The sequence below is a fragment of the Canis lupus genome, chromosome 2 (genome assembly GCF_003254725.2).
Source record: "Canis lupus dingo isolate Sandy chromosome 2, ASM325472v2, whole genome shotgun sequence".
In the NCBI taxonomy this organism is placed as follows: Eukaryota; Metazoa; Chordata; class Mammalia; order Carnivora; family Canidae; genus Canis; species Canis lupus.
In genome coordinates this window covers 82,551,579-82,568,207 of record NC_064244.1, presented here as the reverse complement: position 1 = coordinate 82,568,207, position 16,629 = coordinate 82,551,579, and the positions used below count along the sequence as shown (strand labels likewise).

Genomic DNA, 16,629 nt, shown 5'->3' with positions numbered 1-16,629 from the left:
GACTCTCATTTCTTGCCAAGCCTTGGGGATGCAGTGATGCTGGTTTTCTGTCTGGCAAAGAGTAGAGCCAATTCTTGGATCCTTGGAATGTTTGACTTTTCAGGTGGTACTGGGGGAAGCTCTAAAGATAAATAGTTATTCTTTTATGTCTGAGCTTTAAGGCATCAGGAGTTGCACAATGTCAGTATGTCTTCTGACAAATGAATCCTTGAACCATCCAAGAAAACACAACCTTGATCTTTCCACAACTTGAGTTAGACTTCTTCTTCTATGATTAAAAAAAAAAAAAATCCTCTTTTTAGATGAGGTTTTAAGCATTTGCTTCTGAGTACTTGAAGACATGTGTGAGTGCATGTATATACACATGTGCATGTATGTATTATTGTCTTAATTCTAGTTTACAGGAGGGGACAGGAAGGCCTGTGGCTTCCAACAAGGCCACTACCTGTGCAGAGCTTGTCTTGGATGTCTCACCAAAGACACAAAGAGTCATTTTAAAGAAGAAGGTAAGAAAATGTAGCACTTGGAATTTAGAAGAGGAGGTTTTGAGCCCTGGAAGGGCCTCTGGTCAAGGGAAGGGAGGCAGGCTGGACAGCTGGCTGGGTGGGGAGGGGACACGGGAGTCTCACCTGCTCGGGTTGGAGTTCTTCCTCCTATCCTATGATACCTGCTCCAGGAATTCCATGCCCTTCTCATCTCCGTTGCCCTTTTGGGGGTAACTTCCTTCTCGAATTCATTTTTTCCAGATTTGTGATTTGCTGTTTTCATTACTCTGTTTTTCTAGTCTACTTTTCCCTAAACTGAATGGGGAAATGATCAAACTGACAACTTTTTCCCTTTTCTTGCTGACAGACATTCTTTTCAGGTCAGTTGAGGGAAATGTTTCTGAGATATAGAGAGGAAGACAGTGAAATTTGGCCAGAAGCATCACAGAGGACAGAAGGACAGGAAGGATAAGTAGTTCAAACCTAAAAAAAATGAAAGCTATTTGAGAACAGAGAGGTGCAGAAGTGACTCTAAGAGGAGGAAGATTACCAAATTGCGTGATTTTTTAAAACACATTTACCTGAAAGCTGTGTTCTTGAAGATTTTCCAAAATATAAATCACACAGTCCAAAAATAATCCTGATAAGTGAATGTCTCTTGAACACGCCATTACCCTAATGCTGACAAAGGACCGGCCTTTTATAACCAAAAGTGGTATTGTGTGTGTCAGTGGTGTAGCTTCATTTGGATTTGAGTTTATACAGCTCCTCTCACATTTTTAAAAAAGTTTATTTATTTATTCGTGAGAGAGGCAGAAACATAAGCAGAGGGAGAAGCAGGCTCCATTCAGGGAGCCCGATGCAGGACTCGATCCCATGATCTGGGGATCACAACCTGAGCTGAAGGCAGGTGCTCAACCACTGAGCCACCCAGATGTCCCTCCTCTCACATTTTTAATTGGGGAGAGGTGTAGATTCAAATCATCTCGAATTTTGTACATCAAATGAAACTTTAATACATTTTTTTTAAAGATTTTATTTATTTATTCATGAGAGACACAGAGAGAGGGGCACAGACACAGGCAGAGGGAGAAGTAGGCTCCATGCAGGGAGCCCAATGTGGGACTCGATCCCGGGTCTCCAGGATCACGCCCTGGGGGTGCTAAACCACTGAACCACCCCGCCTGCCCAATACGCGTTTTTAATTCACTTTTTGTTTTTAACCGCTTTATTGAGATATAATTCATATAGCATACAGTGTACTATTAAGGTTTGCAGTATATCCACAGATATGTCCGAGCATCATCACACTCAATTTCATAGCATTTCATCACCTCTAGAAGAAACCCTGTATCCTCCAGCTCTTGCCCCATTTTCCTCTCACCCCCTAGCCCTAAGCAGTCACTAACCTACTTTCCATCTCAATATAGCCCCCTGTTCTGGACTTCCGTATGAATGGTGTTTTTTGAGTGGCCTCTTACACTGTGTCTAAGGTTCTCCTGCCTGTCACCCTATCAGTACTTCTGCGTCTATTCCTATATGATAACAGTTCAGAGTCCTGCAGTTCAGATCTGTGTACAGTGTTATCACACTCTTTTTATGGAAGGTTGTATCTATCAGATGCATTTGGGAACTAAGATTTGGGAATGGTGATGACTAAGGAGACCATGAGGCATAGTAATTGAAAGTAAACAGGTCTGGGGGCTTTTATTGGGAATTTTAAAGAAGAAAACTTTGAAAAGCCATAATCTAAAAATAAGATGCAGAAAGTCTGACAGAAGTCAAGTGAATTGAAAAAAGAAATGGCCGAGCCCTTGGAAAGGTTGTCAGATGGCTCTCCAAGAAGGTTCGAGCTGCTGTGGATGTTAACATGAATGGAGACAAACTCAGGAGTAAGGTGATTTGTCACCTGGATTTCGAGCACCTGGTGTGATCAGCACTACAGGAATGATAAGTAGCTTTTTAATTTCCAAGGGCCAGGTGACTGCGGAGCAGACAAAACAGATTTTTTTATGAAGTAGGAAAAACATTTGGAAAAAAGATGTTATAATTTATAGAACATTTTTACTGCTGTTAATTTCCCTTGATGGGGATGAAAACTGGTACATCAGAGGGTGGATATAAAGGAGTTACATTGACATCCAAAACTAGGCTGTATTCTAAGAATTAACGTTAGGAAATGGTCCTCTGCTCTTCAGTTGGAAACCAAGAGTAGAAAGTCTGACACCTTGGGTTTTTCATTGGTTCATTGGTTTTCTTCTTCTTACTTTTATTTTGAAAGGATCTCAAAGTCAGAGAAAAATTGACGGAAATTCGTCCTGTTACTGTTGATGTTAACTTTAGCACTTGATGAATGTGGTGTTTGCCAATCTCCTGCACTATAAGAAGAAGTTTCTGTCTTTCCCTTGTATTTAGTATATACTTTGTGGACAGGTACTTTGCCACTATGTAGCTATCCCGATCCTTGTCAGACTTTCTGTGTATTATGCATATGTATTGGCTTGGACTTCCATGGTGAAATACTATAGACTGGATGACTGGAATAATGGGAATTCATTTGTTACAGTCCTGGAGGCTGGGAGTTCCAGGATCAGGATGCTGGCCGTTTGGTTCCCTGCTGAGGGCCTACATCCTGGCTGGCAGATTTCTGCCCTCTCAGTGTCCTCAAATGGCAGTGTCGGGGATGATGGGGAGAACGAACGTATGCTCGTTGATGCCTTTCCTTGTAATGGCACTGATTCCATCGGAAGAGTCCTCCTCATATGCCCTGATCTAAACCTAATGATCACCCAAAGGTTCCATTTCCACATATCAAAATTTCAGATGCGGTCTCCAACTTAAGAATTTGGGGCGGGGTGTCAGTGTAGCCCATAGCATTGTGTATGTCATCAGGATGGATTCCTCTCTGAGTCCATGGGTTACCCGTTACTGTCAGGATCTATATTTAACACTCAGTTTCCATATTTGGCCAGTGGGAGCTCTTTGATCTTCTGTGTCCTCTTGACCTATGCCCCTCATTTTTTGAACACATCCTTACTTTTTAACAGCAAGTTATTCTTGGTTCATCTGTACCTTCCCTGCTATATTCCTGGACTTGCCACTTCTTCAGGGCACCCTGATCCCTTTTATCAGAGAATGGAAGTTAGAAAGCTAAAATGTGTTCACTGGGTGCACTTGTTGCCTCTGTGATGTCATTTCCAGGCTCGCCCAGGGGACAGAGCTAGGGGTTTTATGTGCACACAACATATGTATACCTGCACATGTGTGCCTGCACCCACGCTGTAGGATATGTACATGTACATACAGAATATACCTACACATATTTTATATAAGCATTTATATATTTTGCATATTGTTAAAATATTTATTTATTTATTCATTAGAGGCACAGAGAGAGAGAGACTGAGACATAGGCAGAGAGAGAGAGTCAGGCTCCATGCAGGGAGCCCAATGTGGGACTCATTCTCAGGATCCCAGGGGATCACGACCTGAGCCAAAGGCAGATGTTCAACCACTGAGCCACCCATGTGTTCCTATTTTGTGTATATTTTTTAGAGATTTTATTTGTTTATTCATAAGAGACAGAGAGAGGCAGAGACATAGGCAGAGGGAGAAGCAGGCTCCACGCAGGGAACCCGATGTGGGACTCGATCCCAGGACTCCAGGATCACGCCTTGGGCCGAAGGCAGGCGCCAAACCACTGAGCCACCCAGGGATACCCCTATTTTGCATATTTTTATTTTATTTTATTTTATTTTATTTTATTTTATTTTATTTTATTTTATTATTATTATTTTTTTATGATAGGCACACAGTGAGAGAGAGAGAGGCAGAGACACAGGCAGAGGGGGAAGCAGGCTCCATGCACCGGGCGCCTGACGTGGGATTCGATCCCGGATCTCCAGGATCGCGCCCTGGGCCAAAGGCAGGCGCTAAACCACTGCGCCACCCAGGGATCCCTATTTTGCATATTTTTATATCTCAGTATATTAAAAACCAGCAATTCACACTGATATTTCCAATTCCAGTCCAGTCCAGCATCACAAATACATTGATTTTCTCCATTTCCATATTTGTAAGTCCCTTGTCCAGCACTAAGAACATATTTGCTAATGTAACCACCTCCTCTGAATGTAACCCATCATCTGTCACCAGAGTTGCACCCCATCCTCCGTGTAAACACACTCTGGCACCTGGCTTGGCCTCCGATCGCCACCTTTTTCAGCCCCCAAGCTCGGAGGACTGCTCTTCTCACCTCTCTTTGTCTCTGACAGCACACAATAAGCTTCTAGCCTCCAGTCCCTTAGTATGGATCATCACCTACATTGAGCTCCAGCATCACACTCTGAGCTGTCCCCCCTCCAACACTCACAGTCCCCATGGACTTCTGTCTTCCTCAGTGTCATCTCAAGGTTTTAGGGCTAAATTGTAAGGGAAGGTAGGCTAGGGAACTGGAAGGAGAATGGTATATCTCAGATTTTGATTGATTAATTGATTGTACATCTCAGATTTTTAAATGGAAATGTTGGTAGTTTCCAACTCTGATGAGTCTACACTTAAGGGCAGACACTAGAGGAATCCATGTATGAAAACTCGATTTCATCCAGCATCTGTGCTTTGATTCCCAATCTGGAACACCTGCAGGATAATTGAGCTGTTTTCCCATGTGGTTTTGGCACCTCGGATCGAGGTGCTTTCTCATTTTGAACGCAGAAGTGAGCACGTGGGGATTGCATGTGTGCAGCTCAGTTTCCTCTGTCTTTACAGACACAGGAGGCCGTAGCACACAGGAAAAAGAGGAGCATATCTTCCTGGGTCTGAGTTTTGGTTTTGCCACTTAAGGATATATGATATCTGGTATTTTACATTCCTCATTGAGCCTCATTTTCTTACTGATCTAACAGGTTTGTGAGAAAGATCAACTAAGATGAGGTAGATAAAGTGCTGGGTGAAGAATTGTAGTCAGAACAACACAGTAAACATTTAGTGAGGCCACACCCTGTGCCTGGCATGCGCTAAGTGCCTTCTATTTGTTACACTTATCACAAGAACCCTAAAAGGGAGCTGAATTTCCCCCTTTGACGGATCAGGAAACAGAGGCTCTAAGAGGGATTTAATAACCCGTCCAAGGTCATTCAGCTTATAAATGGTGCAGCTGGATCTCAAATCCCGGTGCTTGACTCCAGCATTCATATGACTTTGTTAGTTTTGACTGTGGAATGTAATGCCCAAGCTGTGTTTCCTGCACAGGGGCAGCATGGTACCCAGTGCCCTGTGTACGGTACCCACAAGTGTTGGTTGCTCTGAAGGAGCTCAGCTGGAAGAGTGGATGTGATCCTGACAGGTCTAGCTGGGGGAGTTACCTTCACACAGGAAGTATCCTAGATAGTTAGGGGTACTGAACTAGAATATCTGGATTGTGTTAGAAAGGCCATGTGAGTAAAATAGTTAAGTATGTTGGCTTTGAAATCAGGCTGTGGAGGTGAAATCACCGCCTACTGGTTATGTGGCCGGGGGAAGTTTCTTTATAACTTGAAGAAAATAACTTCCTTACCTGTGATAAAGATAATAATAGAATATGTGTCATTGGATTGTGTTAAGGATTAAATGAGCTACTACATGGAAGTCCATGATCACTGACTGGCACATGGTAAATTCTCAATGTATTGTTGTTATTATTACATTTGAAATATAACGGAATCTATAGACTTCCGTGGGTTGACCTAGAAGTCCAAGTGCTGTGTATAAAATATTCCAAAGAAGAAACTATATTTAGAATTAACCGCAACTTAGTATAACCTTTGAATTCAGTCAACTATATTTGAATATAATCAATTTATAAATTGGAAACCACCAATATAGTATACTTCCATTATAAACACGAAAAGGGAGAAGACATCTGGTAAATTCTAGTGGTCTGCCAGTTATGAGGATTACCAGTGATCAAATATAAAGAATATCGTATATAGTTTATAGAACTGGATCCCTCTTGAAGGTAAGGGTACCCGACGGTCACCACCTGGGACAGCAGTTACCCTAGCAATGCAGCTAATGGAAACTGGATTGAACCCCAACCCACTAGTTTGCTTAGAAAATACTGAGTATATGAAAAGAATACATTCTTAAAATTAAATGCATTATTTGTAACGTTTGGTTGTTTGGTACAAGAGTTCGGCATATTTCATCCACAGTGCAGCTTGGGATTGACAACAGCGGAAGTTAGAATTGAGCATGTATGTAGTGTAGACAGTGCCTTTGAGGGTAGTTTCCACTTGAGAACGTAGCCTGCGTGGAAGCCCTTGACGCCCTTGCCTGAGGCGTGGCTGCCCGTGACGGCTCCCTGTGTCCGCGTGTCTCTGCCCCCAGGAGCCCGGGAAGCGCTCGCAGCTGTGGAGGATGACGGGCGCGGGCATGCTGGCCCACGAGGGGTCTTCGGTGCCTCACAACCCCAGCAAGCCCCCTGCGGCCCGCTCCCCCGAGGGCTCCGCCATCTTGGACATCGCGGGTCTCGCTGCCGTAACCGACAACAGGTACTTTGCTAGGCAACTTTTGATGCGAGCCCATTGCTTCTAAACTCCGTTTCGGTGGAGATTCACACCAAAAAGTGAGTCTGTAAATGAAGTAAGAATTTTTATATTTTATATTGTGTTTTTCTTCAGTGAGAGACCTGTCACATTCCCAAATATGAGTTTTGGGGTCTTTATTTTATTTTTGTTAAGCTGTTGTTGAAATGCCCATGCAGACGTTTAAAAAAAATCCAACAGTAAGAAGGATATGTTATGAAAAAGTGAATTATCTCTTTGCACTAAACCTCCACTCCATTCCTTCGTAGAAGTGAGCAGATTTTTAAAGAATTTTTTAAGAATCTTGTTAAATCTTTTAAAAGCAGAAATAAATTATTGAGAGAATAATCAAATGCGTTTTTATGACCAACGCCTCGGATTCAAATCAGTTATCAGGGACAACTAAGTTACTTGGTAACTAAGTTACTTGATTTGCCTGTGCCTTAGTTTCTCCTCCCCCCCCCCAGGTTTTTTTTTTTTTTTCCTTGTGCCTTAGTTTCTTTATGCAGTCAGTATATTTGTTTCCAGTTGATACCTTATTCACTTTCAAAAGACTTTACATGACTTTAAAGTGAAAACCCAATATAAAATAAAAGTAATTGGAAATTTAATAGACAAAGCCTCTTGAAAATATTTTCAGACCTATTTGGCAGACGACCCTTCTCAAACTGATGACAGCTTGTTGCTGTGGGAATGCAGGGACCTGATTATTTCATTTACTGTGAATCCTTAAAAATATTGGAACTCCTTTGTGTGTCCCGTTTGTTGCTTTCCATTTTGTCTTATTCCTCTTCTCTCATTAAGAGATACCTAGCTGCCATGGGGTTCAGGCTATCTGCCCATTAATTTTAAGGGTGGAGGATATTGGAAGAAAAAAGAGGAAAACCACAATCCTGATATTCTCTTTAGGCCTAACATATTTGACTCCGAGGACTCACTGCATTTTCCCATATTCCAGATATGAGCCACTGATGCTAAGAAAGCCTGATCGCAGGCGAAGCACAACTCAGACATGGAGTTTCCGGGAAGGAAAACTGACCTGTGGTTTGCATGGGTTGGTTGTCCAGGTCAGTAGTGTTTGACACCCTCAGTTGCAGCAAGCCGTGGTTGAGCCGCCCTCGAAGCAAAGTCTCAATTAAGATACACACATTGAAAAGGGGAAATCATTATAGAACAAACATAGCTAGGAAACTCAAGGAACTTTTGTTGTGCATCTGTGTGTATTTAGGGGGAAATATTCTTAAAATATTAAGAATATGATATATAAAAAATGTATTGGGAATGATTGCCTGTAAGTAATGGGATTTTTTTTTTTTCTTGGCTTATCTGGATTGTTTTTCTTTGGCGATATAAATTACCTATGTAATTTTTTTTTTTTTTTTTTGTAATTTTTAAAAGAAAGAAAGAAAAATGCCAGCTAAAGGTCTACCCCCAACTTCAGCGGATTGGTTTTAGTCCTGTGGAGTTAATCTAATATCTACAACAGACTTTTGTGAAGTGTTCTAGGAGGTGGTGAGCCATCATCATGGGTTCTATATTTTCCAGATTCTGTTTATTTCTGCATTCTTAATGGTGCCCAAATAAGCATTTAATTATTATAGCAAATGTCAGAATGAAGATTGCTGGTCAGTTTCTTTTGTCTTCAATCTGTCTACCTCATGGTAAACTGCCAGGTACTTTCTAAGCAAATATGTGTTTAGAAAATTACCAGGAGTTTGGATTTTCTGCCTTTCTGTCTTCAGGCCAGAAATGAGGCCATGGGTCTGAGATGAGTAGGTAGGATGTTGTCGCAGAGGTTTGGGCATAGAGCTGAACAACATGTGTGACCTGGTGCAGTCTCTGCCTCAGCCCAGGACTTTACCCCAAAAAAAGATACATAGGAGAGCATCAGTCCCTGGCTAGAGGACTCTTAATGTGTTAGTCCCTGGTGGATACCAGCCTGTCCCTTCACAGTGGGAGGAGGTTCTCCAGGGCAATGAGCAAAATTAGAAGGAGCCTCTGCCTGCTGTTTGGTGAGATTTATTTTATCTCTCTTGCCCTGAGCTTTTCTTGTCAAACATAAGCTGCTTGCTTCTATGAGGCACACATCTGGAATGGATTTGTGATTTTCAATTAGCAATACAATTCAGGCTTCTGGAGGCAAGAGAGGGCGCGCTGTAATTGTTGGGTCCTGGGTCTGACCTGGACTTTCCTTCCGGTTTGTTCCTAAAGCCCATGTAATTCGAATTCTCTTAGAACAGCCCTTCCCCCACCCCGCCTCGGAATCCTTTTCTGGTGTTTGTTGTTTCTTGAATCTATTTCATCATTTCTGTGGTTGTGAATGACCCCATAATAACAGTATTTAGCCGAGCAGGGTGTGCTTTGGTTAGGGAAATAAGCTTGTGTCAACCTTATTATTCTAAATAAAGTAATTGAGGGCATTAAACATCTTCTGACACTGCCCTGTTAAGGTTGTGTACACACTTTCTTTCCAAACTTAAAACAATCATAAAATGCTTTCTCCATGTTGAAATCTCTCCTGTAAACCCAGCTCAGAGTTTCCTTTTCGTTACTCATATTTAAAAATTAACAAAGGGGATTGAGACACTCTAGCCATTGTCTTCTCTAGCCCTGTATCTGCTGTTCCATAGGCACGGTCCAGTAAACTTCCATTTTGCTTGGGGCAAAGAAGATACTTTCCTCCAATGATCTGAATAGCTGGCTCTCAGATGACATTCACCGTTCCCTGTTTCATTTTAGAAGAGATGCCATCTTTTGAATATTTGAGCTGACTCTCCAACCGTAGACCTGTTTGGGGAGGTTTTCAACTCTAGAATTTGCTTCTTATTGGAAAGCTGAATGATAGTTATAATTGATTTATTTTCAGAATGTTTCAGATTTTTAAGCAAACCCAAATGAGAATACTCAGAGAAACAGGACTTTGGTACGTTTTTAAAGCTTATTTTAATGACTAGAAGTTATGACTAAACCAATATACTCTGTTCTTACTCAGAATTCCCTAAATTCATATAGCATAACTTTCCATCTTTCCCAGATAATCCTCCTGGTTTTCATCTTCAGTAAAGCTGAAGAAACAGTAAATACTTTGTTAAAAATTGACCATGACACTTCAAAAGAGAATTTAAATTTGATAACTTGTTTAAAATGACATGTTAAATTGTCAAAGTCAGTGCCTTTCCCTTTTCTTAGACTTCTTTATTCTTTTAGGCCAAAGGAGGGCTTTCTGGTTTGTTTGATGGAGCTGAAGTTGTTCTTGGTCCTGATACTTCCATGGAGCTTTTGGGGCCAGTTCCACCTGAACAACAGTTTATCAACCAAAAAATGAGACCTGGTTCCGGAATGTTATCCATCAGAGTCATCCCAGATGGACCAACTAGAGCACTCCAGGTGATAATTTATCATAAGAACTGATGTGAATCTCACTGTACTTTCCCCCCACACATTGGGTTATTCATTTAACAAATACTTATTGAAACATTTATGTTGGCTATGGGAGTATAATGTCCTTGTTTATAAAATGGGGGTATAAGACCTACTTCATAAAGTTGTTATAAGAATCAAAGTATAAAAATATAAGATGATATAAAAAAGGTATGAGAATTAAAGAAGGCAATACCGAGAATAGTACATATGATTATTTTCAATCATTATATATTGTAAATATTTAAATAATTAAAAATAATAAATAAATAATTGATATATTAACAACATTAATAACAAGATACATGAGGTCCTTGGTCAGACAATGACAGTATTGTGTTTTGAAAGCAGGAGTGGAGGGTGTTCTACAGAGTGCGCGGGAAGGATTTACATTCCCGGACTTGGAGGCTTCCTAAGAGGAGTAATATTTAAGCTGAGTTTTCAGTCCTTGACTGAAAGGAGTTAGCCAAATCAAAAGGGAAGGTGGAGGATCTGTGCCCTAATAATAGTGCTCATTCAACAGTTATTTACTGAGCATTTCTTAGAGCCAAGCACGATTCTCAGTACTGAGTACATACTACTGAACAAATGGACAAAATTCCCTGCGGTCTTGGAGCTCACATTCTGGAGGGGTAGACAAACAAGAAGCCAACAACGTAATAAATCATATAGGATTTGCAAAGTTGATAAACGAAGGCCTGGAGATAAAAGGGAGTGGCCCAATTGGCACAGAGAGTATGCGCCAAGATAATGCTGGAGACAGAAGCAGGGGCCAGATTACAAAAAGCCTGATAGATGCTACAAGTTATGTGGGTTTTCTGTGACAGTGCAGTCAGGGAATGACACGACCAGAAATTTATTTTACATTGCTCATTCTGTCTCCAACGTGGAGGACTAGAGCAGATGAAAACTAGAGATAGAAGACCAGCTGAGGGCAACTGCAGTGATCTGGATGAGAGATTATGGCAGCCCGTACTGGAGCGTGGCAGGGGTGCTCCTGAAGAGGTTGGCGAGAACCAAGCAGAAATGGGAACTTATCGAGGAGTAGAGTCTGGCAGATGTAGTGATTGATTGAAGGTGGTGAGGATGAGAGAGAGGAAGGAGCCAGGAATAGCCTTCAGGATTCTGAGTTGGGCAACTTGGAGGACAGTAATCCATGTCACTGAGATATGAATACAGAGCTGACTTCTGGGAGAAATGAGGAGTTATGTTTTGGACTTGTTAGTAAATGCTGTCCACATGAAAGTGTCCATCAGTCAGTGTAAATATGGGTCTGACGCTCAAGGGAGAGAGATCTGTACTGGAGATACAGGTTTATCAGGTCACGGTGTAATGAAAGAGCTGAGGGAAAGAGGGAGGATGCTGGTGTGCACCAGTGAACTCTCTGAGGTATATCATAATCCACAATATCTCTTGTACAAGCACTCTTTTAAGGCAAACATTGAATGCAGTGATGTTGAGGTTTGCATACTTTGACTTGACCAGTAATTCTAGATCACCTGTCGATGATGCCTGACCCTCACCATCTGAGGCTCTCAAGGTCTAGCGTGGCATTTGCCGTGTAGACTTAAAACCAAGTTTACTTTATTATTACCCAAGTCTTACTTGGCAGTGCTTCCAAAACCCTTAACTTCCATAAGATTATGGAGCAGATAGTGACTTTTGACCTCTACAGTTGATATGGAACAGGTTTCGCTGTGGAAGTATGAGCCCTCTTAGTACAGTGTTTTATTCAACTTCAGATAACAGATTTCTCCCAACGGAAAAGTGATCGTTCATCGTATGAAGTGGATGAACTTCCTGTTACTGAACAAGAGGTACAGAAATTAAAGAACCCAGACACAGAGCAGGAATTGGAAGTAAGTTTTAAGTATTGCAAATTCATTTCTTTATCATTAATTTGTTTAGAATTTTGCTCTGTGGTTTTCTCAGTTTTAGACCTATTTTCTCTCTGCCCTTGTGAATTCTAAACATAGCTGTTGCTTCATGGTGTTTAATGTCATCACAACATGAATGTGTGAACATGTTAATTAAATGACAGCTAAAGTTGAATGGGAGTGTAATAATGATCGCTGAAATAAGATGACAATAAAGAAAAAAAATTGAATTTTTACAGGACTGAGGATCAAGAATAGGCAAACTAGATTTTTTGAGGGGCCCCAGTTTTCTCTTGTCATCTTTCTTCCTCTCTCCCTTGTTTGGGTTTTGGAAAGTGAAAGTTTGAAAAGGAACCTGAGGAGCAGCCCAGGTGGCTCAGCAGTTTAGTGCTGCCTTCAGCTCAGGCCATGACCCTGGGGTCCCGGGATCGAGTCCCACGTCAGGCTCCCTCCATAGAGCCTGCTTCTCCCTCTGTCTGTGTTTCTGCCTCTCTCTGCATGTGTCTCTCATGAATAAATAAATAAAATCTTAAAAAAAAAAAAGAAAGGAATCTGAGGTGAAGATGAAAATGTACACTTACTGGATATTTATTCAGTGATTTAGAAAAAAATTAAGGCCCTACATGTAAAGCACTGTGTTGGATATTATGGAAGTTCAGTAACTAGCTTACTAAAAAGCTTGCATCCCAAATAGGGAGAAGGATTCTCAGTTACTTAACTGTAATGAAATGCAAATGTCCTCAGTACTCTGAGAGAGGTATTATCATATCCTATCACTTTGGAGTTCTGGGTGGGGTGTGCACTGTGCCCTGAGAGAAAGGCTCCTAGTGAGAGGCTGGAGTTGGATAATATGACTCTTGTCTAAGTGGCTTTCACCTGCTCAGAGGTAAAGTAGAGGGATATAAGGCCATTTATTTTGTACTCTCCTGGCTACTTTGACCTCTTTTTTTTTTTTTTTTTTGGCCTCTTTTTAAACTGTCATTGTGTTGTATTTTGGTTTCCTTTCAGGTGCTTGTGAAGTTAGAAGGTGGAATTGGGTTGTCCTTAATTAATAAAGTCCCAGAAGAACTGGTTTTTGCAAGTCTTACAGGAATCAATGTGCATTATACACAGTTGGCAACGAGTCACATGCTTGAGCTCAGCATACAGGATGTACAGGTAATGGAGGGGCGTTTAGAACTTGTTAAATCTCCTTGTGTTCTTACTGAGTACCCACCTAGGTCCAGTGTTTGGTGTTCTAAAAACATTAATGCTTTGGCAGAAATATCTTACTGTGGCTTTCAAAAAAGTATTCTATGAAAATAATTGTTGTTGTCTATGTTTATTTCACCAATTTTTCTATATAGTAGCCAGTTCATCCGTAACTTAGATAATTTAGTCAAAGTGGTGTGGAGGAAGGTGGCCCATGATTCCCCATTTGCCAATAGGAAAAAATAACAGGAAATCATGTAACCATCATTAGGGGAATCGAAGTTCATTATACAGAGAAAAAAAATAAAGGAACTGGACTATGCTTCTGGCCAAGATGTACTAACAGGGGCCAGATTTACTCTTTTACCTGAAGCAACCCCCAAGTTCAGATAAAATAAGGAGACTGCAGGTTTAAAGCACAGTAAACCAGGCATCAAAAGACTGACTCCTGAGATGTGGGGGAACAAAAGAGCTGAGCCCTGCATTCACCTCAGTTACTGCCTTGAGAACGTTTCCAGACTATGGCCTTGTGAGGAGGGAGACTGAGACAGAGCCGAGCAGTGTGAATGAGCTAAATAGGCAGAGCAGAGGGATCCAAGACTGAGACATCTAGAGTTCACAGGGTAGCCTACCTGGGAAGAACATGCTGCATGGAAAGAAAGCTCAGGAGATCTGCAGAGGGGTTCCGTGAGCGTTTAGCAGAGGACAGATCAATGATGCATGTAAGGAAACTATCATCTGAACCATCCAAAAGGATCAGGAATGCATCTGCTGCTCACCCAGGGCTGGGGATGGATTTTGTTCCCCTAGCCAGACTGGAAACACTAATAACATATGTGAGTTGGGAAGAATCCTCCAGCAAGTCCTGCCTTTGTAGTGAACTATAATTAGCCCTCTGCTGAGCACTGTTCCAGACCTACCTAACAAATCATAAAAGGAAAATCGGAAAGGGTCGATCTGTTTCCAAGTAATTTAACTGTATCCCTGAACAAAGCTCAAGATTTAATGGAATACAAAAATACCCAGCACCCAGCAAAGTAAAATTCACAATATCTGGCATCCTGTCAAAAATTACCAGGTGTGCAAAGGGGCAGGAAAACACAATATATAATGAGAATAATCAGTCGAACTAACCCAGGCTAACACAGATGTTAGAATTTTCAGAGAGGGACATTAAAACTGTTATTATAACTGCATTGTATATTGTTCTAAAGTTAAGTAGAGACATAGAAGATATGAAAGACTCAAATTTCTAGAGATTAAAATGAAATGAAAACCACACTGCATTCAATTAATAGCAGGTGACACAGTACAGAAAAAAAATTAGTGAACTTGAAGATATAGCAATGAAACGTGTCCAAATTGAAATGCCCAGAGGAAAATAATCCATAAAAAGAAAACGGCATCAGTGGCCTATGGGACAACCTCAAACACCTAACATATGGATAATTGGAGTCCTCGAAGGCTAAGAGTGAGAAGAGGGCATATAAAAAATATTTGAAGAAATCTTGGCCATAAATTTTCCAAACTAAACCCACAGAAGTTCAAGCACAAACCCAAACATGCATGCGTGTGCATGCACACACATGAAGGAAACTATACCAAAGTATGTCATAATTACTCAAAAGCAATGATGATATATCCAGATTAAACAAGACCTGTCACATGCCAGGAGCAAAAGTGAACATGAGACCTGACTTCTCATTGAGAATGATGTGAGTGAGAAGATAGTAACATCTTTAAAGTACTAGAAAAACTGTCAGCCTAGGATTCTGTGCCCAGTGAATATATCTTTCAAAAACTAGAATGAAATAAAAATGCTTTTAGACGTGCAAAAGCTAAAAGAGCTCATTACCAGCATCATGCTAAAATAATAATAATAATAATAACATTCAGGCAGAAGGGAATGGTAGTAGCTGGAAATCTGGATCTATACAGAGGAATGAAAAGCACCTGGAATGATAAATACACAGGTAAATGGTATTATTTTCTAATCTTTTAGATCTCTTTAAGAGATAACTACTTAGACAAAACTGACAGCACTATATTTTGGAGTCTATAACACGTTAGGGTAAGAATGACAATAGCATGAAGCAGGGGTAGGGGAGAAGTGGAAGTATGTTAACTGTAATGTTCTTAAAAGCAAAGTAGTCTGCTATGATTTGAATGTAAACTGGTAAGTTAAAGATGAGTACCATAAACCCTAAGGCAACAAAGAGCTACAACTGATAATCCAACAAAGGAGAGAAGATGAATAACCCAAGAGAAGGCATAACAAGCAGAAAACATGGGAAAGAACAGATGAGACAAATAGGAAACAAATAGCAAGATGGTAGACTCATTCAAACCTAACTGTACCAATTAAATAAACATAAATGTTAATAAACACCTCCAACTGAAAGGCAGAGATGATCAGATTGGATTAAAAATCGAGTTCCAAGTATGTGCTGCCTCCAAGGAACATAGTAAATTAAAGACACAAATAGGTTAAAAAGAATGGAAAAAAGACGTACTGAGCTGGAACTAGTCCTAAGAAAGTGGGAACGGCTAGATTCCTGTCAGAATCTATTACAGAGCAAAGCATGTTAACAGGAATAAGGAAGGTAGTTTCCTAATGATAAAAGAGATGGTTTATCAAGAGGATATAACGATCCCGACTATTTATGTACCTGAACGTAGGGCTTTGAAATACAGGAAGCAAAAACTGATAGCAGTGAAAGAAGAAATGGACAAGTACACGATTATAGTGGAAAATTTCACTACGCTCTCTGAATAATTGATAGAATTATCAAATAAGCAGCAGCTCATCAAAGGCATATGAGACTTGAATAGCACTGCCAGCCAAGTAGCCCAATTGACGTTTATCCAGCAGCCCACCCAGCAACAGCAGAAAACATGTTCTTCCCCAGTGTGCAGGAAACTTCCAAGAGAGACCATATTCTGGACCAGAAAGCAACGCCCAAGTGCAAAAGGATTCAAGTCACACACAGTCTATTCTCTGATGACAATGGAATCAAAGTAGAAATAGCAGAAAGATAGTTGGAAAAGTCCCCCAGATGATTGGAAACTAAAAAACACACTTCTGAAATAGCT

General features: G+C 40.8%; 1 protein-coding gene across 22 annotated transcripts in view; it reads left to right on the top strand.

The window, feature by feature from the left end:
- VPS13D (vacuolar protein sorting 13 homolog D) overlaps positions 1 to 16,629 on the top strand; it is a 316,308-nt gene that overhangs the window by 201,151 nt on the left and 98,528 nt on the right. For 21 of the 22 annotated variants that reach the window (XM_049107151.1, XM_049107184.1, XM_049107181.1 and 18 more), the window contains 6 exons: positions 398 to 506; positions 6,852 to 7,015; positions 8,007 to 8,115; positions 10,256 to 10,435; positions 12,211 to 12,327; positions 13,354 to 13,503. In XM_049107151.1, coding sequence (XP_048963108.1) covers positions 398 to 506; positions 6,852 to 7,015; positions 8,007 to 8,115; positions 10,256 to 10,435; positions 12,211 to 12,327; positions 13,354 to 13,503 — 829 coding nt within the window. Of the gene's footprint in view, positions 1 to 397; positions 507 to 6,851; positions 7,090 to 8,006; positions 8,116 to 10,255; positions 10,436 to 12,210; positions 12,328 to 13,353; positions 13,504 to 16,629 lie in introns of those variants that run through there. The other variant, XR_007409292.1, reaches the window with a different exon arrangement.